This window comes from Periophthalmus magnuspinnatus, chromosome 24, assembly GCF_009829125.3.
Source record: "Periophthalmus magnuspinnatus isolate fPerMag1 chromosome 24, fPerMag1.2.pri, whole genome shotgun sequence".
NCBI classification, from domain to species: Eukaryota; Metazoa; Chordata; class Actinopteri; order Gobiiformes; family Gobiidae; genus Periophthalmus; species Periophthalmus magnuspinnatus.
In genome coordinates this window covers 18,645,202-18,667,340 of record NC_047149.1, presented here as the reverse complement: position 1 = coordinate 18,667,340, position 22,139 = coordinate 18,645,202, and the positions used below count along the sequence as shown (strand labels likewise).

The 22,139-nt window shown below is 37.7% G+C and overlaps 1 protein-coding gene across 4 annotated transcripts in view; it reads left to right on the top strand.

Moving 5' to 3' along the window:
- The first annotated feature begins 96 nt into the window (after window positions 1-96).
- The window catches only part of LOC117392598 (kinesin-like protein KIF13B), a 33,990-nt gene continuing 11,947 nt past the window's right edge, over window positions 97-22,139 (top strand). For 3 of the 4 annotated variants that reach the window (XM_055232160.1, XM_055232159.1, XM_055232158.1), the window contains exons 1-30: window positions 97-294; window positions 694-778; window positions 1,988-2,081; window positions 6,657-6,669; window positions 6,742-6,802; window positions 7,619-7,711; window positions 9,079-9,259; window positions 10,033-10,120; window positions 10,220-10,354; window positions 10,906-11,018; window positions 11,557-11,662; window positions 12,251-12,463; window positions 12,853-12,963; window positions 13,046-13,180; window positions 13,646-13,773; window positions 14,140-14,226; window positions 14,654-14,841; window positions 15,173-15,401; window positions 16,080-16,242; window positions 17,133-17,279; window positions 17,379-17,528; window positions 18,438-18,557; window positions 18,972-19,145; window positions 19,236-19,393; window positions 19,641-19,773; window positions 20,081-20,227; window positions 20,303-20,332; window positions 20,805-20,904; window positions 21,208-21,334; window positions 22,073-22,128. In XM_055232160.1, the coding sequence (XP_055088135.1) occupies window positions 292-294; window positions 694-778; window positions 1,988-2,081; window positions 6,657-6,669; window positions 6,742-6,802; window positions 7,619-7,711; window positions 9,079-9,259; window positions 10,033-10,120; window positions 10,220-10,354; window positions 10,906-11,018; window positions 11,557-11,662; window positions 12,251-12,463; window positions 12,853-12,963; window positions 13,046-13,180; window positions 13,646-13,773; window positions 14,140-14,226; window positions 14,654-14,841; window positions 15,173-15,401; window positions 16,080-16,242; window positions 17,133-17,279; window positions 17,379-17,528; window positions 18,438-18,557; window positions 18,972-19,145; window positions 19,236-19,393; window positions 19,641-19,773; window positions 20,081-20,227; window positions 20,303-20,332; window positions 20,805-20,904; window positions 21,208-21,334; window positions 22,073-22,128 (3,568 nt within the window). In that variant the 5' untranslated portion in view covers window positions 97-291. The remainder of the gene's footprint in view (window positions 295-693; window positions 779-1,987; window positions 2,082-6,656; window positions 6,670-6,741; window positions 6,803-7,618; window positions 7,712-9,078; window positions 9,260-10,032; window positions 10,121-10,219; window positions 10,355-10,905; window positions 11,019-11,556; window positions 11,663-12,250; window positions 12,464-12,852; window positions 12,964-13,045; window positions 13,181-13,645; window positions 13,774-14,139; window positions 14,227-14,653; window positions 14,842-15,172; window positions 15,402-16,079; window positions 16,243-17,132; window positions 17,280-17,378; window positions 17,529-18,437; window positions 18,558-18,971; window positions 19,146-19,235; window positions 19,394-19,640; window positions 19,774-20,080; window positions 20,228-20,302; window positions 20,333-20,804; window positions 20,905-21,207; window positions 21,335-22,072; window positions 22,129-22,139) is intronic. The other variant, XM_055232161.1, reaches the window with a different exon arrangement.

Genomic DNA, 22,139 nt, shown 5'->3' with positions numbered 1-22,139 from the left:
AGAAGAGGGCTACTTTATAATAACGATGCCTAAGTTTAATAATAATGTTATTTTCTAGAGAGTAGCTGTGAAAGTCCGTTCAGTGGCATTGTCCATGACTCCTCCACGCCGCGGCGCCACAGTCCCTCTGTCCATTGGCTCCTGTGTGTGGCAAACGGAGGCAACTTGGAAGCACTTGGCTAAATCTCAGGCAAATCCCTTTAGCCGCGTCTTGATATGGCTTCTTGGTGACTGGTCTCTGCTTTCAGGAAATGCAACAGGTGGAGGGTCCGTGTCAATGAATCGTGGACGATGGTGAGTGTTTTGACATATCCACCAGGACTACAATCAACACAACATCCACGAAGCTTCTTATTTGAGTTTCTAAAATGTTCTCCTTCGTGTTTTGCATTTGTTTACAGCGCTCGTTAGCGTAAGCTAGCTTCTGTTCCTACTGCTGGAGAAGGACAGATAAACTTTAGCGATTACTTCACACGGTTAGTTCACTTTAATAACTAATCAATATTACTGTTTTATAAGTTCAAGTCTACCTTATTGGAAAACATAGTCTGCCCGTAATTTGTAGCACGAGTTGTGACTTGTTGCGCTTATTTATAGTCGCATTGTCACGCACCAGCGCCGTGGTGGCTTATAAAGAGTCCACGAACAAGTGCAATGTGAGTTACTGAGAATATGTTATTGTATTTTCCACAGAGGTCAGGTGGAAACATGGATGACAACAGTATGAGTGACTCCAATGTAAAGGTGGCTGTCCGTGTGCGGCCAATGAACAGGAGAGGTGAGTGTGACAGCCATATGACACATCTGTAGTCAATCATTAATATAAGGAATGTACACAAAGCACATTTGCTCTTTTCTGTGGGAATTAACAAGTAGATCATTTTCTACAAATTGCCCTGCATATTATGACCTGATTGTACAGGAGTAGCCTCAAGTAAAAGTAAGGGAACTAAGAATAGTAGTAAAGTAAGCAGAAGTAGGTTGAATCAAACCTCAGCTAAAAAGTCCTTAATAACACTGAAGTACTGCAAGGATAGTAGTCAGGTCTGCTCTATGTTTAGTATTGATATAATTAAACACAGCAAAAACTCTAGTGTCATATATGCAGGTTTAATTTAAAATTAAACAAACTGTATGGGTAGTGTTGTGAAAGCTGCTCCTAGGTTTGTTCAATAGTTGTAGTATTGAAACTTAAAAATATTGTTACTCATGTACAATTTATTGACATAAACCCCCGACTACCATTACATACTGTTTGTGTACAATCGTTTGGTTCTGTTAGGCACGATAACTGCTGATCTATGACTATGTATAATGCTTTTAGCTAACAAGTTAACAACTTTATTGAGAAAATCTGAGTTTGCTTGTCAAACTATCTCTTCTACTCCAGGAAGAGAGGGGGACAAATTGTGTATCTGTTTTGCAAAAGTGGAGGATGTGATGTTTGCACAGGCTGGTGCTGCTGAATCATCAGTGATAACACACCTTCCTGACTGTACATGTCCAACTGTTTAGTCTTCTGCTCATACACCTTTAATGAGAATGAGCACATGGAAAGTTATTGTGACTAGTACTTTTTAGGCGTGCTAAAACAGACAGTGAAATTGTACTGTACTGTTATTCATTTTAGGGACGTCAAACTTAATGTAGAATCAATGTATTTTCTTTTAATCTTTATTGTTACTAGGAATGTTGCAATCATGCATTTTTATGATAGTTCACAACCAAAGTCAAACTTTGATTAACAATGGTTACCAAGGATCAGGATCCTATACCCGTTGAATGTTTATTTTTGATTAGATATATTGATCTTATTATTGATCTTATTTTAATTATGTCTTCACAAACTACAGTGAAACCTTAAACTTTCACATTTTCCCATGATTATGAATTTTGTACTCATTAATGAGAAATTATTTTATATATCTTTGTGGAGCACCTAAACCAGGTATTTATTTTCCCTAAACAAATCTGTTTCTCTGCACAGAAAAAGACCTGAACACAAAATGTGTCGTGGAAATGGAGGGAAATCAGACAATTTTGCATCCACCCATCACCAGTGCAAACAAAGGCGATCCTCGGTGAGTACAGTTTGATCCGGTTCACTCAAATCCAACACTACATGTTAACCATCTGGATTTATATATGATCATTCCTGAACTGCTAAAACGAATGCCATGAACTAAACAAGAATCTAATCCTCGGATGTGAAGTATTTCCACAATATTACAATAACTGTAGGTTATGAGTTGCTGCTAAACTAGTAGATTTTTTTTTTTAAATGTGTGTAAAAAGATATAGAGTAAATGTATATGTTTGTAATCAGCGTGTAGGTCTCTCCAGATATGTTTATGCTGGCGTTTCTATGTAAACATGACTGAACATATGGATATTTCACACACATTGTTTGAATGGGCCTTGATGATGCATGATGTCAGTGCTCTAATGATTCACTGTGCCTACATTTCAGTACAACTGAAGTAAACATAGCTCTATATGTCAATGTGCTTTTAATATTGTAACTTGTATTCGATTGTACAATTTTGGCTACCACTGGGGATAGACTGACATGACATCCTTTTTTTAACCAAAGCCTGACCCCCACTTTTGATTTGTTTTTATTTTTATTTATATGTATTTTTTTATTTATTTATTTTAATTAACTTCAAAAGAACTTTATAAACTTGCACATAAACCCGGAAAGACATTGTTGGCATTAATAGTAGTAAATAATGGTCATATTGCATAATGGTCATATTCCTAGTACAGAAATACTTATGCCGATGCAGAGTTTATACAAAGCTGAACCAGTCTATCAGCAGTGGCCCCGCCCTCCTCCTCCACTCTGCTCCGTTCCTCTCTTTACAAAGGGAGTGTCTGTTCCACATGAGACCTGCTCAGGTATTCAACCAAGGAAGGAATCACTACTTTTGAGACTATTTACAGGGAGGAGGTTTAAAATACTCTAAGCACACATGACAATACAAGAAATAATTGAAGTCAACAAAATGATTACTCACAACTAAATGCATTAAGTTGACAGTAGCTCAGTTTGTGGAATGTTTGTCCACTGATGCAAAGGTTGGTGGTTTGAATCCCCACTCTCGACATAAAAACATTTTTGGTTGACTGGTCAGATCCCTGACCCACAGGTTGGCAGTGCGATTCAGCTCCCACAGATAAATGCTGTTGTTGTGTCCTTGAACAAGACACTTAACCCACTTTGCTCCTAGTGTCTGCGTATGTGTTAATGGGGTGAGTTTGTGCCTTGAAGGTGGAAAGCACTATATAAAAATGTGACCATTTACCATTTAACTCGCTCTTGGTGGTAAACAGATAGTCAAAACTTAAGCGAAAGTTGATGAAGAGTCTTGCGCAAGGATACAGTAGCATTAAGGCCTATCACAGATTATTAGTATATCGACCTAATGACAATAATTTTGGGGTCAGTATGAATCTGTGCTTTCTTTCTTGTTTTGTGTAGTGCATTAACATTTGAACTGCAATGAACATATTTTTTGATTCATTATAATTATCAACATGTATATTATATTATGTCTCTTGTTCTTTGTTTTGGGTTAAATTTATCATTGTCGTTTAATTGCTACTATTTCATGAAATAATATATCATACTTTAAACTTTAAACTACTTTGTTACTCTGAACCACTTTTGATGGCAGTTTGATGTAGCTGTATATAGCTTGCTACTGAGGTCAGAGTTTCTAACCATTCAGATTGTTAAATTCCTTGCATGATCATTAATATACTTCACTGTTGTTATGGAGTTTTTCCACATGCACCATCTCTGCACAGGTAGATAGATGCTGCCTGGAAGCCTCCTCCTCTTCTTAGGTTTCTGTATCTGATAAGTGTACCCGTGGGCAAGCCCCTGTTCATGATGGTGAATGAAACCAGGTCTTTGTATCATAGTTTGATAGTTCTTTGTTTTCTACATGTCTCTGGTCCCTCTGCCTCGACATGCTTCACTGTGGTATTCTTCCCCTTGGGCCTCCATCTGAACAGGTTCAACAGGATCAATCAGACTCAATGTGGTTTATGAAGTGAAGGAAGTTGGTTATGTAAATGAAACAGGTGAAGGTACTTAGAGGTTCTCCAATTGGAATTTCTACTGATGACTTTATAGACCCTGGATTTTTTTCCTCATGTATTTGGCCAAAATTTGTCTTGTCCCAGGACAGATATATTGTATAAGCAGTTCTTGAGGTCAAAATATATCTGCTGTGTGCTCTCTGCAACTAAATAAAAAGCGATAATCAGGAAGTGTACATTTGCATGCTAGTTGTTCTTAACTGTACAATAATGGAAAAACTCCACTTTGGTCTCTGAAGTTGTGAAAGCACTTATGAACTCACTGCGGTGAATAGTTAGGATTCTTGGAATGCGTAAAGTAATTGAGTGAAAATTTTGAACCAGTTCAAGCGAAGTATCTCTGTTTTTCACATTTTAAATGCAGTTTAGCATCTTTAATCTCGATTTAGAATCTTTTTGGACAAGAATTATTGTACTGGGAGAGCCAAATATATGTGTGTGGTAGAACTTGGTCTATGCTCTGGCTTATTTCACAATTCTCTCTAGCCCACTCTTATTTTAGCCTGGTAAAGGTCAGCCATGTTCACCCTTGGCTGTTTTATTTGTTAGATCTTTACAAACAATGTAATTTAATGCAGTGGGTTCCTTTATGTAAATCACGAAAGCAGTCGCAACATGCACTAGACTTTTACATGATAAATAATACAATATTTTTGCACAAATAATATTTTTCGAAGTCCATACCCTGCCTGCTGGATAAGCCCATGGTGCCGTGGTGCTAATATGTAGCCCGGCTGGAGACTGTCAGTCACTGCTCCAGGTTTCTCAAGTTAATAAAGCTTTGTCATTATAGCCTTCACAAGTTGGAAATACACCTATTAGATCTAATTTTATAACTTTAACTTTTAGCTTTTCAACTTTTACATCTATGTTTTCCTTCTTTTTCCTTTTACCATTACTTTCTACATGTGTTCTGTTGTCAAATGTAACAACCAGATAAAATATATTCCATTAGTGTACACTGTTTAACCACCAAAGTCTTGTCTTGATACTATAATCACCATTTTTGGTTTTCATTCATCTATTTTTTGAAATGTATTTTTTTGGATAGCCTCTTGAGTTGCATCATCTCTTTTTCTTTGATGTATCCTCTTGAAATCAAACTCAACTTACTCAACTTTGTATTGCTCAGAAATAGTAGTTGCTTAGGGACCGTTAGTTTCTGTTGCTATACTTTTGACTTTCTAAAGTATTTTCTTATCCAGATTTGATAAGATTTGCGTTGGTTCAGAACTTGATAAATATTAGCTTTAGTGACTCCTCAGATCTATCCAGTTATCTTAGGAATGTCCTCTGCGTCTGGGACAGGGCAGGAGTTAAAGTTGCCCTTTCATGGAGGGCCAGCTCTCACACAGGGAGCCCTTGTTTTATTACTGCCCCCATGTGTGGCTAAATTTACTTTTTTTCGTTCCCCAAATTACTATTTCTGCTCGAGCGGAGACTGTGTGTTTTCTCATGCTGAGGAGCTGCAGTGTGAATGGGCCTCCCCAAAGTGTAATTAAAAAGCCTGGGAGAGCAAACAGTTCTGGCAAAAGCAGGAGTTATTTGCTATTTCCATATGAATAATGAATCTATAGTTGGCTTGAGTTGTTCTTATTGGCATTGTTATACTTTTATAGGGTGCTGGCAGTGGCACAATACCTGGATTTCTATACAATGAAAACATGGCAGTTAAGTTTAATGCAGCAGTTACTTTTCTGGCTCTTCAACTCTTCAGCATAGAAACAAGTGAGCAGAAGTTTGCAATTCAAAACGTACAGTGTGACGAAGTACTAAAGGGGGAAGGATGGCCAAATCTCAGTATACTACAAACATTCTAAATTATACAGTAAAGCTTATTTATATTTTATTCATAATTATATTTTGATCTGAGTTGACTTCCCTACTTTACTATCTTACTCCAAAGATTCACTTTAAGATTCAAAAACCCTAACCCTTACCTCAACCCAGTTGTCATTAATATTATTATGAGACTTTGATTCCACGGGTGTTCATTTGTAGTTGATAAAAACACCACATAAATCTTTGTTTCTTGTTGTTTTTCTGGTAATTTTACTGCAGAGTGTGAGTGTCCCTGATGTTGCTAGGAGGCTGGTAGTTTCTTAGAGCAACTGAAGGTCAAATTCTCTCCATTCAAAGTGAGCTGAAGAAAGGAATAAGAACCTCCTGATTTTGTGAGCGTTGCTATCATTAAAACACTGCAGAGGTGTGGTTCCTTGACGTAAAGCACTTTGAGTGCCTTGAAGGGGGAAAAACACTATATAAAAATGGGACCATTTGTCATAATAGATTTTTGGGGTGGGACAAAACTGAGATGAAACACATTTTTGACATAACTTCACATGATTAAATCAATACATATTTTGTTCACATATTTCCTTTGTATTTAACATTTTTCACTCGCATATCATTTAATTACATGTTTTCAGTAGAATAATTGGTCTTGATCTTCTCCCCTTCCTAATATTTCCCAAATATGCAAACAATATTATGATTTTAAACAATTAGATTTTTTATAATGCATTTTTTTTACTCTTTTCTTTCAGCAACCAGCCAAAAGTAAGTACTGTAATTTACATATTCACAACATCTTTTCTTAAACCCATAAAACATTAATACATTCATTTGCAGGTTTTTGCCTACGACCACTGCTTCTGGTCTATGGATGATGCTCAGAAGGACAAGTTTGCAGGTGGTTATCTTAAAGAGCTTCGGTTTGTTTCTATTTTAGTGTGGTTGTTCAGAGCTCTGAGTCATTTCTCAAACCTATCTTCTGTCTGGACATTTCCTGATATTGTGAACTATTTGTGGATCTTGTGAATAAACGGCTTGCATGGTGAGATTAACGACTGAACTGTAGACTGCAAATGAATAATTACATTTTGAAAACAGACAACAACCACATAATTTAGACACTGGTTAGAGTAATTAGCTCCAGGAAGTATACCTCTTTAGTACCATCTGATAAACAAAAACAAAATCCTGTCTTTTTCTTTTTATAACTATAGTCTATTAAAGGGCCCATATGATGCTATTTTCTGATCTGTGTTATGTTGTTTCCTCATCAAAAACATACCTGGAGTTGTGTTTTGTTTCATTCACACACGTTTAACACACAAACCCTGCATATTTCTTGTCTCAGACAGAAAACACTCTGTTCCACCTTGTGGTGCCAAGTGCTCCACTGTGTTTTTAAACTACATACAGCTTCACTAGAATCATTTGGATAATGTCAGGCCTGGAATTGCCAATCTCTATTGAATTAAAGGTAAATAATATCTGTAAACTTAAACTACTGCTTCATGACAGCACAAGGTGGAACATAGCATTTTGAGCTTTGGAAATATTGACAGACTAATAATAAAGGGTTAGACAAATGTGTGAATGAAACAAAACCCAACTCCAGGTATGTTTTTTGAGGAGGTGCCTCTGTTACTACAAGGCTGAAAGCTCACAAGAGTCTTTTTTGCATAATATAGGACCTTTAAAGCTTCTGCGCTTTGTCCAGGTCAAGACGTGATGTTCCAGTGCCTTGGCGAGAGTCTACTCAACAATGCTTTCATGGGATATAACGCATGTATCTTCGCTTATGGACAAACAGGTATTGTTCTAAGGAAACAGTGAGTCTATTGTGATAACGCATTTACACAAAAATAGACACGGACTACTCTGTATTTTTACATGCCTTCTTTATTCACTTATGTGTTCTCTATGTCAGTGACGTTCTAGTCTGCTTTACGTTCCAGGAAGTACCAAGAACACAATACATTTGCGTCATACAAACACATTTGTGACTAAAAATACATATTTTACATAACAAAGTATGGGATCATTTGATGAATCCCCCTATAGTAAAATAAGTAAATGAATGCAAGGTAGACCATTTTTATGCCATACTGTGAAACATTCCAGGTACAGTACAGCAATAACATCTCTATGGAGACAAGCAGGTGGCAGACTCACCACCAGAAAAATTAGAGTGTTCTTGGGGGAAGGGGAAAGAATACACGTATTACTGAAATAAAAATTGATTATTTTATCATCCATGGATTATTTAATTGCACTTTATTTCCATAATCCATCCTGTTATGATCTGCTCTTATTCTGATTGGCCTCTACACAGTGACAAGGTGATTTAGTGAATGAGAATGATCACCTTTGTTAATTAGACTGATGTGATGAACTGGTAAGAGCCTCAGCAGGATGCACTGACCTTTACTGTGGCATTTCACCAACACTCTGTTACTAAGGTGTTTCATGTTGCATTAAGTGCCATGTTTATTGCATTTAACAGTGCTTGTTTGGTCATTCTATTTTTAAGGTAAACTGTGGAATTTTAAGTTAAATTGTGGATTTTACTTTTCAGCTAGGTCAAGTTAATGTTTTCTTAGTTCCAAAAGGAGAGCTCTAACTGTAAATACACGTGACATATTAACTAATGTAGATACTATTTTCAACATACTAATCTATGTTGAAAATAGAATATTAGTCTGGTTAAAAGTTCCAAAAAACATCAAAACAAAAAAAATATGCTGGTGTTTCCTTTTGTAGTGTTTGTAATCATAAAAATAAAAAAGGCCTAGGTAATCGTAATCTTACATTTAGCACTGCTATTTTAACTTGAGATTTTCAAGCCAAGCATAAAAAATAATACATAGATGTTATGACATTGTCTAGGGCTGGGGCAATTGATTGAATTTTAATCCAGACTGAGATTCAGTCTAATTAATAATAAATATTTTTATGTAGAGATCTACAGCCTCTGTCAGTGAATGCATGTGGTTTTGAGCAGACTGAAGAAAAAACTAATTTGACTATTTTTTAAATGGCACTGAAGTCTGTTTTGTTTATGCCTTAACACTTTCTGCTATTGAATATTTTAAATTCAACTAGATTTCTTTTTGCCTTTAGTGCCCAAAAACAGAACATGAAATCAAATAAAGCCGTCATTCCTCCTCATGTGTCCAGGCTCAGGGAAGTCATTCACCATGATGGGCTCAGCAGAGCAGCCTGGTCTGATCCCCCGTCTCTGCAGCGCTCTGTTCAACCGCATCGACCTGGAGCTCAGGGAGGGAGAGAGCTTCACTGTAGAGGTGTCTTACATGGAGATCTACAACGAGAAAGTCCGTGACCTACTGGACCCCAAAGGGTACTTTCAAAACCTAGCACTGCAAGATATCGCAATTGAATCAAAATCCCAATTTGTATGATTGTAATTAGATATTAGCAAACAACAAAATATCCTATATTTATTATTCTGTGTAAAACCTGCTAACCCTGTAGTTTAGACTTCTACAAACATGTTTGAAATACATGGGATTCTTGGATTACTTTAGTAGTTCAGATTTCAGTCTTCTCTCACATGTTAACACTCCTGGACATGTTTAAAATGGGAACTTTGAGCAGAATCTAACTATTAAAAAGATAAATCTCAAATCTAATCACATTTGCAATGATTGTCAGACAAATCACAATTCAGTATTTTGCCAAAATAGCCCTATTCAATTCTGTTTTAAAATGGTGTTCATTCAGTCAGTCATTATTAGTGATACAAGAGACAACATATGGCCCATAGCTTATGTGAAATTAATACGATTCAGAAATTCGGGACATAGCCCCCAACTAATACTGGAACTTAAAAGTACTTGTAAAACAGCGGTTGATCTTTTGCTTATCAAATGTCAAGGATAACTGACTTTTGCTCACATGACATCTAGAAGTGCAAAGTATCTCTTCAGCAACCCTTCCACGAACTGGAAAGTCCCCAAAACCCAGAAGTGACTTACACAACCATAAAATGTCCATAAGGTTGGACATTGTAGCAAAGCTAGTTTATTTTAGCATTAACAACGTCCTTAAACCAGGGCTATGTATTTGGGTATGTATGAGATGTAATACATTTCAGTGTTGTCTCTCTTTTAGAAGTCGACAGACACTGAGAGTGAGGGAGCACAAAGTGCTTGGGCCTTATGTGGATGGACTCTCACGTCTGGCTGTATCAAGCTATAAGGTACTGTGCATATGTTTACTTCAATATAACCATTCTTATTGTATATCTCAAGGATCCATATTATTACACTCACACTATTTGTTATGATGTTTTACTTAGGACATTGAGTCTCTGATGTCCGAGGGAAATAAATCTCGAACGGTGGCCGCAACAAACATGAATGAGGAGAGCAGCCGATCTCATGCAGTGTTCAACATCATCCTCACACACACGCTGTGTGACCTTATGTCTGGGGTAAAACACAATGCTTGAATTAAAATGGCAATGTAGGGTTGTGAAAAAATTTGAATTAATACTAGCAATGGAAAGAAGATCTCATTGCATGACATTGTTGTTTCCATTTGGAAACAATAAAAGCGTCATGCTTTGGTTAGTTGGTAGTGTAGATATAGTTTAAAAAAGCGGTGCTATATTGGCGGTGAAAAAAGGAAAAAAAAAATCCCATCCATAGTCATTATAATTATTCCTCCCAACAGTTACAAAAAATGGTATATGGGACAAAAAAAACAAAACTTAAATTTTGTTTCAGAATGGTATGGCTGCTTGCTGTGCCCTTCTAAACCTGGAACAAACATGAATCATACAACGTTGTTAATGAAAGAGAACAAGTCTATTCTTTTTCTAAACATTGTTTCAAATAACTGTGATATAAATTCTGATCCAAATAATTGTCATTGTGTTTGTTACAATGCTGTATATACGGTAAGACTATTAGACTTGTCAATTATAATGATTTGTTCAAAATCAGTAATGTTTTGATTTTGATTGGTGTGTGGTCGGTGTAGACGAGTGGAGAGAAGGTGAGCAAGCTGAGTCTGGTGGATCTGGCTGGCAGCGAGCGGGCAGCGAAAACCGGAGCAGCTGGAGAGAGGCTCAAAGAAGGAAGTAACATCAATAAGTAAGTGAACCAATAAAACTATAGACCCTTTCAGAAAAGCTGTAGTTAAAATGAAAATTATATCACATTAGGTGGACAAAATTACTGTATTATGAATGAGCCCCCATTTTAAAAGCTCAAACTTGCACACCAGTGAACATTAACAGAGGTAACCAACCATGTTAACAAGTTAGTTTGTGCTGACAGATTATGTTTAACTCTGTGCCAGGTTTTGCTTCATGTCAGCAGGTTCTATGGTTTCCGGATATTAACTGTAATTTAAGCCAAGAAATTTCCCGCAAACATCCATAGAAATCTTGTCCATCTTGTCTGTTTAAAACTACTTATACAGGTCCGGTAGATTAAAATGACGTAATCAAAACACAAAGTATCACTTCTTTCTGAATCTAAATGGAGCAAACTAAATGTACTAAGAACAAAATGACTCATTGTGTAGAGGGACACTTGATATCATGTAACATACTGTTCTCTCTCCGTTTCTCTCTCTCGCTCTCTCCCTCTCGCTCTCTCTGCTTTGATGATAACCCCCCTGACATAGATCCCTCAGTACTTTGGGTTTGGTGATCTCAGCTTTGGCTGATCAAGGAGCTGGAAAAAACAAGTTTGTTCCCTACAGAGACTCCGTGCTCACTTGGCTGCTCAAGGTACACTGCAAAATGCTGATAACGTCATGATGCATTTAACAAAAATATACCACACTTGGTTATTTATCATCTCCATTCACATGATGTCACTAGCAGCTCTTTGCTACATAACAATACAAGCTACTTCTGAGAAATCGTACTTTTTTTGGACCTGTGGCAATAACAAAGTATTAAAGGAGAGGGGATAACAATGGAACTAAACCCGGGTGTAATCAGGTCAAATTGAAGATTAAGACCAGGAGAAAAACAGAACTTTGGGGTCTGGTGGATGAGAAAACTTGTTAACTCTTCATGTTTTTAAATAATGTTTGAACATCAACAATTTGCCTTTAAAATCACTATTCAACTGCAGTGAAAGTAAACGAGGTTTTAATTGTGACAGTTGGACTGTACATTGTATGAGTGACACACTTTTGAACTCTCACGAGGGTCTCTCCCACAGTAAAATCAATCAACAAAAATCTATAACATTTGTATGAAAGGCTTTGTAATAATAATAATAATAATAATAATAATAATAATAATAATAATAATAATAATCATACTAGATACATAACATGTTTGGGTATGTTTGTGTGCCCTCTACAGGACAGTCTAGGAGGGAACAGCCGCACTGCGATGGTGGCCACAGTAAGTCCATCGGCCGATAACTATGATGAGACTCTGTCCACGCTAAGGTACGCAGACAGAGCCAAAAGTATCGTGAACCACGCAGTCGTCAACGAAGACCCCAACGCAAGGATCATCCGTGAGCTCAGGGAAGAGGTGGAGAAGCTCAGGGAACAGCTCACAGAGGCAGAGGTATAGATAATTTAGTATAACCTAAAAATCAACCCTTAATATCATTCAATAGTTTATTTATTGCTTTTTTCATAAGTCAAGTCAAAATGCAGTAATACTATTAAGACTTGTGAAGCCGAAAATAATTATAACAATATAACTATAGATGAATGAATTACTGTCTGTATGACATTTTTGTCCATAACTGTACAAAATAAAGCATTCCTATTCCTATTAGGAATGTACTTGCAGTCAAATTAATTAAAATTGCTGTGAAGTGTCAACTTTCAGAAAGCTTTTGGTCATTGTCACCTCTTAAAGGCCATGTAAAATTGTATAAATTGTCTTGGATGTGTCCCATAGGTAAATGTATTATTAACACCTTTTAACAATAATCTATTTATTTTCAGTCTATGAAGGCTCCAGAGCTGAAGGAGCGTCTGGAGGAGTCTGAGAAACTCATCCAGGAGATGACTGTGACCTGGGAGGAGAAGCTTCGCAAAACTGAGGCAATTGCACAGGTAATGTTTGCCCTTGTGAAATGTATTGATTGTATAGTTCTACTATATACTATTAAATAATTAGATCTTTTACCTGGTGTAGGAGCGTCAGAAGCAGCTGGAGAGTCTGGGCATCTCTCTGCAGTCCTCCGGGATCAGAGTGGTCGACGACAAGTTCTTCTTGGTCAATCTCAATGCTGACCCCGCCCTCAACGAACTGCTCGTCTACTACCTCAAGGTACAACACACGACTAGCCCTGTTGGCATAGAAATAAACAATTCAAAACAAATATTGTATTTTTTCAATAGAGAAATGTCCTCAAAATGTCTATAAACAGGAAGTTGAAACCCATGAATATTTTTGTGCTGGAGTAGTGTTCCTACACCTACACCTACATTGTTTTTTTATAGCCTCTGACATTTGTCATCCACCTTCACCATCCTTGTTCTGATGCACAATGACCAACTTGATGCTGCTATTGTTTTGAGCTTCATACAAACTACCTCCTTCTCTGTGTGTCAGCCTATGCAGTCTTAGCCCTGTCTGTGTTTTGTATAGTCTTTGGTTTTCATTGCAAATACTTACTGTTACTTAAGTGTTTTTCAGGTACACACATTATTTTAAGACACAGGAATAAAAATACAGTTTATTTTCACTAAGTACTATAATCATGATAATTTATGAATTTGCCTGTTTTTCCAGGATCACACTCGGGTGGGCTCTGCTGATTCTCAGGACATCCAGCTGTGTGGGATGGCCATTCAGGCTGAGCATTGCGTCATTGACATCAGTGACAACACTGTAGTACTCACTCCTCATCGCAATGCCCGGTATGAACCTGCTAGTTTTCTGACTATTGCTCATGTCTTGACTTTGATATTACAAGGATAATAAAGGAGTTTTTATTTATTTTTTTACAATAGAATGTATTTTTTAATATTACAGTTTGGTCTAGTTCAGCTATGATTCAAGACCAATGAAAAACTATACTAAAATCAGGAAAGGTTCAACTTTGTCTTATTATTATTTTTTCCTTATCGATGAGTTCAAATGAATATCTAATTTCGACACTAGTTTTGGTACAGATTCTGTGTCTGGGTATTGATTTTGTTTCTATTTAAATAAAATATTCTACCTTAAAACCATTTAATTAACCCTATTGATAGCTTGTAATCATCTCAAACTTTATTTTGTAGTACCTGTGTGAATGGTTCTGTAGTGACCAGTCCAGTGCACCTCCATCATGGAGACCGAATCCTGTGGGGCAACAACCACTTTTTTAGGTTTGTCTTTACGTCTGCTCTTTCTAGTGTTTTATATGACCAGAGTTAGTTCAGAAAGTGCATCTTTATTCTGTGTAATATCCATACAGCAAGAAATGTATGTAGTAATTGTACTGACTAGTACTTAGGTTGACAAGCATGTTATTGGAGGCTTGATTTAAAATGTGTATTATTTTCATTTTTTATTTTTTAACTTTGTTCTCATTCAGCAATGTTTCAGTTATTGTTGTGAAGTCTTTGTGTAGATTTTATTTTGACACAAGAAAAAGTTATAGTATTTTTGTTATGGTTTGATTTAACTTCCAGATAAAATGCCAGTCAAATAACAGTATTCATAGTAGTTATACATCATATATTTTATCACCTGTGCAGCCCTATCTGTCTTCCCTTTTTTCTCACACATTTCCTCTTTGTAACACTGACACAGGATCAGCCTGCCCAAACACAAGGCCCAGAGCACTGCCGAGGGGGAAGAGATCTCCGCCCCTAAACTTAGTCTGAGCACAGACCACCTGGAGGTGGACCACGAAGCACTCAGCGATGTTTCCAGTGAACGCAGCTTCAGCTATGAGTCTGCTCAGGCTGAGGTCATGATGAAGGCTATGGGCAGCAATGGTCAGCCTATCACCATTATTGCTCCATTTTGTTTATTTTTTGACTGCCTTAGACAATATTATTAGATGTATTTATTTTGATTTTCGGTTCATTTGGAAATAAATGGGTAGTTGAAGGTTCCGTGTATATACATTGTAGTAATGTGGCCATGATGCCCATTATCCATTTTGTTTACTTCCTCATAATTTTATCGTATTTAAACTTGAATGTCGAACTTTGAACAAATTCTCATTATGTTTTTTAGCTAATTAAAATAACAATATTCTTTTTTTATGACTTTATTAATCTTCATATTTTTGTCCCCAATCATCCGTTTTTTGTGTTTTATCAGACCCGTTGCAGTCGGTGTTGCAGACTTTGGAGCGGCAGCATGAGGAAGAGAAACGCTGTGCTCTGGAGAGACAGAGACTGATGTACGAACAGGAGCTACACCAACTCAGGCAAAGACTCAACCCAGAGAAACCCTCCCATCTGCTCGACCCAGGAAGTAACACCAATACTGCGACCTCTGCTTCAGCCACCAGCCCAGAGAGACGCACACGCCGCTGGAGTGAGGACAGGTGACACAATATCTTATTCATTTCTGGTGGCATGGTGGCACAATAAAACGGTTAAATAAAAATCTTGGGGTTTAAGATTATATTTAAGATTTGACTATATTAAGATTAGACTATAATAAGATTAGACAATATTACGGGCACATGACTGAAAGGTTTTCATTTTGCACTCTTCTCTTTTAATGTTAATTTTATGATGAGTATGTATGTTTTGATTTGATTGTATTTGTGTGTATTGTGTATTTAATACCTTTCTTATTCTGTAAAGCACTTTAAATTACTTTATGGACGAATTCCTCTACACAAATAAACTTGCCTTGCCTTGCCTAAATATAAAGTTATAAATGTAAATGCATTTATGGCACTTATTACGTTCTAGAATAGAATGAATAATGTCCTATACCCCAAGAGAGTTTTGTTTACATTCTATTTATATATATACATATCCAAAAAGAAAATCAAAATCTTGAACCTGATCATTAATGTTAGAGACTAGGGGTTTGAACTGGCGATGTTACAGTAAAAATCATGTTATAGGCATATCAGCAATAGTACCAAATACATATACCGATTATACCAAAAATGTAGCAAATGCACATCAACGCTTCAATCACTATTTAGACAATTTAACTAAATATTACACAGATTGTTGAAGTTGTTGGTGACATGTTTTATTTTCAGAGAGGCGATGATGACTCGGAGCCTGCGACGTCTAAAAGAGCAGATTGTGAGGGCAAACCTTTTGGCTCAGGAGGCTGGATTCATTGCAGAAGAACTGAACAAAAGAACGGAGTACTTGGTCACTCTGCAGATCCCCGCTGCCAACCTGGACGCGAACAGGAAGGTACAAGAACTATTCAGCATTGACGTGTTTCTCTCATTAGCCTTACCAGCCCTATGTCTTCAAATTTATCAAAATCACAACATGACAAAACCAGGGCTTAATTATTATTATTATGTTACTTTTCTGGTTCATGGTTTGGCATCTGGTTCTCCCCATCGATAGTTTATGTTATGTTTTGCCAGGAATGTTCCACAGTGTTGAGATTAAGCTTATTCATTGTCTGGTGATGTAAGCTGCATGTCTCCATAGAGATCAATGTAATGCCAAACTTGTAACATTCTTGGGAAAGCATTACCATCCCCATGCAGACAAGCAGATGGCAGCCAGTCCAGTAGTGCACCTTTTAACTACAACTTAATTTGCAAAAAACTGTCATAAAACAAAAACAATTGGGTAAGCATTGCAGTGTTTTTAAGTGCCAAATCTGATTTTGCCCTATAATAAATAATGTCATTCCTTATTGGTAAAGATCAAATTTACTGACATTTACAATTGTAATATTAATGAGAAAAAAAGTGCAAATGATCATTTTTGTATATCTATTGTAATGATCTCATATTTTGTGTTTAGTTCAAAGTTTACACCTTTTTTTGTTCTTTTTGTTATTAATGTGTGTATGTGACACTTGTTGATGTGAAGGCTCTATTCGTCAGTTACTGGTCTGTTTTTTGGGAGACTGACTCTAGGAGTTCAGACTGCAGTTGTTTTGCTTTTGTTTTGGCGTGGGTTACAGCCTTCAGTAGCCCTTGTGTTCAGAAAATTAACAACCAACAGAAATCAGTGTGTGTCCTTACACCAGAACGAATATTCTTCAAATCATCTGGCAACAACATCTGGTGTCATGCATTGTTGTCTGATATTAATTCCTATTCTGGATATTCTTGTGGTAGCGTGATGCTGTGCTGAGCGAGCCGGCTATCCAAGTACGTCGTAAAGGCAAAGGGAAGCAGATCTGGGCCCTGGAGAAGATGGAGAACAGACTTGTCGACATGAGGGAGCTGTACCAGGAGTGGAAGGACTTTGACGAAGATAATCCAGTCAGTAAAAGCCCTCATAACAGTTAATTCTCAAACATGTCTTTTAGTCATGGTTCAAAATCATATACATACCCTTTAATATCTTGCGTGTATTCTCAGGTGATGCGGTCTTATTTCAAGCGTGCCGATCCTTTCTTTGATGAGCAGGAGAACCACAGTCTGATCGGAGTCGCCAACGTGTTTCTGGCCTGTCTGTTCTATGACGTGAAGCTACAGTATGCAGTGCCCATCATCAACCAGAAGGGGGAGGTAAACTGGCAGTCATCTATCATAAGAATTGCTTTACGGATTGCCTTGTTTTATATTGCAAACACTATTGTGACCTCCATTGTCTAAGAAAGCTGGATAATGATTTTGAAGAACAATATGCTATTTGCATAATTTAGCTGGATGCACTGTACTGAAATGGAATGCTTGATAAATGAAAAGCAATAACTGACCTTTTAAAATGTAGTGGGGAAAAAAATACCTTTTAAGGGATCTGCGATTAGTACAATGAATTCTAAGCAATGCTGCACCTTCACCACTTAAGAGATTTGTTCAGCTTTTCTCTGGGCATACCAGAACATCCAGGTGCACAAGTCACGATGACTGCGTACTCCCCAAACTGAGCTCTGCCTTTGCACAGACAGCCTTTTTATACAAAGCTCCCAGACTGCCTTAAACTCTCCTCTGACCTGGGGGATTTCTCTTCTGTTAGAAAAGTTTTTTTTAGAGAGCCAGCACTGTCAGCACGCATTTTGTATTTGCATGTACTGAATTGTATGGTATATGATACAATCTGATTTACATTAAACATTTAAGCATGTAAAGTTTTTAAATGAATGGGAGAATGCATGGTTTTGATTGTAAATGGGTGGGTATTTGGATGCATTTTAATTGTGTTAACCTACCCCGGGACCTACCCCTAAACTAGCTTTAGGTAAATCTGGTGTAATGCATCTCCTCCTTTATGAGTGTAATGCATTGTGAAACTTCTGGAAAAGTGTTATATAAGATGAATGTATTATTATTATTACTGAAACTAATGAAAAAAAGATTAAAGGAGAGAGAATTGAGAGCTATTAAAGCTATTAAGCTATTAAATTATGGTGCAGAATAATGCCATTAGTTCCTTGTTTGACACATTTAACCCTGTATTTTCCCATTGTGTGTCAGGTGGCTGGTCGTTTGCATGTGGAGGTGTGGAGAGGCACTGAGAGCTCAGAGGACAGTTCGGCTCTGGTGGAGTCTCTGAGCACAGACGGTGAAACACAGGAGCGCAGACTCTACTGTGTGGTGAGAAGGAGATAAAGCCATAATGCTGTTTTTGTGTTTTAATATGAGATGTATGCTATGTTCACACTTTTATCCCTGTTCGGTCCTGAATTATGATGTAGATCTGGTCTGGTAGGTTTAGTTCCAAGTTTAGTTCTGGGTATATTCACCATTAAATCCCAATTTTGATGCAGACGTGAGATAATGGGCAGATTGAAATGGCAGAGCTTTTGATATGAAGATATTTAGAAATAGGTTATTGTTAATTTATATTTTAATACAAACAGTTACAAATATTGCTGCAATAAACATTCACAATTATTTAATATGTGTTTTTTCTATTTTCTAAGTTGAACCTGAAACTGTTTAATTAATACTGTACACTGTATCCCAGCATTTTACATAATCATTCAATATTTCTTTATCTCGTTCTAGGTAAAGCTCCTGCAGGCCACAGGACTCCCTCGACACCTGTCTAACTTTGTGTTCTGTCAGTATCACTTCTGGGGTCAGGGGGAGCCTGTGTTTGTTGCCCCTGAAATGGACTCCCCTTCCTCCCCCACCGCCTCTCGTGACCCCCAGTGCACTGTGGTCTTTGATAGCGCCAAGGTCAGACTAAGAGCATACATTTAATCCTGTATTTGTAACTAGCATTAAGTTTGCGTCAACGTTGATGTTTTCTTCTTGGTTTATTTTTAGGAGCTGGCCGTCCCTGTATCGGAGGACTTTGTGGAGTACCTGTCTGAGGGTGCCGTGGCGATAGAAGTGTATGGACACAAACAGGCCAACCACCGCAGGAACCTGGCTCTGTGGGACCTGGGCGTTATCCAGGCCAAGACACGGTCGCTGAGGGAGAGGTACAAGGAGACTACACACTGCTAGAGTAAAAGTTGACTTGTTGTGATGGCCTCACAAGCAATTTGGTGGAATTTGTTTTTGGTCTTCCTTTACATGTGTCATCACAAATGGACAAAGCCTTAAACAATATGGCATTTTCAGTCCAGAGCTTTATTGAGTGTCCTTGCAGTAGAGGGGAGCAATAATTGTAACTAAGATGATCACAAATTGAGCCCTGGCCCTCATGATTGTGTCTCACCCTGTCAGGTGGAGTGAGGTGACCCGTCATCTGGAGCTTTGGGTGCAGCTGATGGAGCTGAATGATGCTGGAGAGTTCACACCTGTGCAGGTCACGGCTGCTAAAGACGTGCGCACCGGGGGCGTGTTCCAGCTCAGACAGGTACAGGCTCCCACTGATCAAAGGGACCCAGCAGCTTTAGGCTCTCACAAGGGAGTTTAGCTGGATGTGTTAGAATTTAATTCTTTGACTTCCTGTTGCAAACTGTACAACTGATGAGCAACAAGGCTACATTTTCTTAACTCTGACCAGGAAAGGCTTTTGTATGAATAAACAAAGTACATAAATGTAGGCAGGAATAGGGTGTAGGTGGAAACAGGAATTTTATGAGCACTCAAACCTTGAATGCAGAACAATACAGGATGAATCAGACATTAACCAATCATTCTGTCTGTTGTATAAACTGCAGGGCCAGTCTCGACGTGTACAGGTGGAGGTGCGCTCTGTACCGGACTCTGGGACCATGCCTCTGATTGCAGCCTCCATCGTGTCCGTTTCCATCGGTGACGTCAAAGTCCGACAAGCTCCTCCATCCAAAGCTGCTGAGATGCACTGGGTAAGACATTTAAAACATTCACTTTGGGAGATTTAAGAATAGAGTTATCATTAATTCTGAGTATGTTCATTTCAGGGTGACAATGAAGAGTTGGACAGCTATCAAGTAAGTAGCACGTCTTATGCATGTGTCTTAATGGGACTGCATTATACAGAATGTCCTATTGTATAACAACTATTTACAGGGTTATAATTTTGTCATCTTTATTCCAGACTCATGGGCCATTTGTATCCTGTTATTAATAATATACCACACATATCTAGTTTATAAGCACTTTTCACCAATTCTTGAGGTGAGAGTGGAGTTTTGCCATCATGCTATTGTTAAAAACTAGGAAGCTAAGGTTGCAATGACAACAATTTGATATAGCCCCAGTTTAGGACCCACTATACTCACCTAGTATGTTATAATGTTCCTCATTAAGAATATGCGCGTTGTCTTCCTTTTCACAAATCTGTAGATCCAAAAATTATGTATAAATGCTTTTTCTTTTTTCTGTTACTATAAACTGCTCTTCCTGTCCTTTCAACTAACCAGTTTAAGTGCTGCTGGTAATATTTTTTTCTTTGGTGTTCAGGAGGTGGATCTGGAGCGCATGAGGCAACAGTGGCTCTTCACTTTGACTCAGAGACAAGAATACCTGGACCAACAGCTGCAGAAGATCGTCTCTAAACCAGGTACCTCTTCAGTGGACTTGTATTTGAGGAACAAAACATCAGTCATTTTTTGTCATACCACCAAGCTCTGTTAGAATCTGTAATCCAGAGTAATATGGACTAATAAGGCATAATATGGCAACATGTTCACTCAGTTGTTCTGTAATACATCATATCTTAATGCAATACAATACACATAACTAACAAACCTTTAATTCTGGTTGCAATCGCACTCATTTTGTCATTTCAACATACTGTTAGTCATGTTATTGTTATTTCATCAGAGTAGTAGTGCTATTAATCTTAACATGTTCCTGTGTTCAGATAAATCAGAGGACGATGTGGAGAGAGAGTCGCAGCTGCTGGAGTGTCGTCTGACCCTCACTGAGGAGAGGAACGCTGTGCTGGTACCCTCTGCGGGGAGTGGCATCCCAGGAGCCCCAGTCGAGAGGTCAGTGTCTGATTGGAGCAAGAGGGGAAAACAAATTATTATGTCCTAGTCCTACAGGTGGGGATATATTGTTTACAACTGTGGTTCTCCAACTAGTGGTACAAAAGTTCCTCTGTGGTTCAAGTATTTCCTGAATTTTGAGTACATTTAAAACACAGCTTGTCCTCCTTTAGGTTAGTCCTTGCTTAGAAGTAGTGTAGCACATAGGTAGTCCCATTTTTAAATCCAGTTTAGCCTTAGTTTATACCTGGAAAAGTCGTATTTAAGATTTACTTGGTACTTAGAAGGCCAAATATTTTGTTAGGTGGTATGTACTTAAGATTGAAATAATTCTTATTACTAATTTAAATACTGCAAAATTTGAAAATCTATGATTAGAAAAACTGTAAAAGTTGATACAAAATTGAAAGCTCAGCAAAAAATTAGGCTTATTTCAGCACTTCAGCACAAAAAGCTTATCCGGTCAGACTTATCTGTAGGACCCTCCAAAAAAAATGAGATTGTAGTTTCTGTCAATATCGCCTACTTCTAGTGTAGACAAAACATTTTATTGTTTTGTTTTCTGACACATTGCAAAACAAGAGACAGATGTGGCAATTTTCATCTTAAACTTGTGATATATGTTGTAAGTTTAGCCTGTTAGACACAGGAGAGTGCCGCTCTCAGTAAACAGCTCAGTGTTGTGTTAATGAAGTGTTAACGGCGTTAAGTCGCTGTCTGACAGAGTATCTCCCTCAGGGTCCCAGTCCCGGGAATGGAAACGCACATCCCAGTTCTCTTCCTGGATCTCAGTGGTAGGTTATTG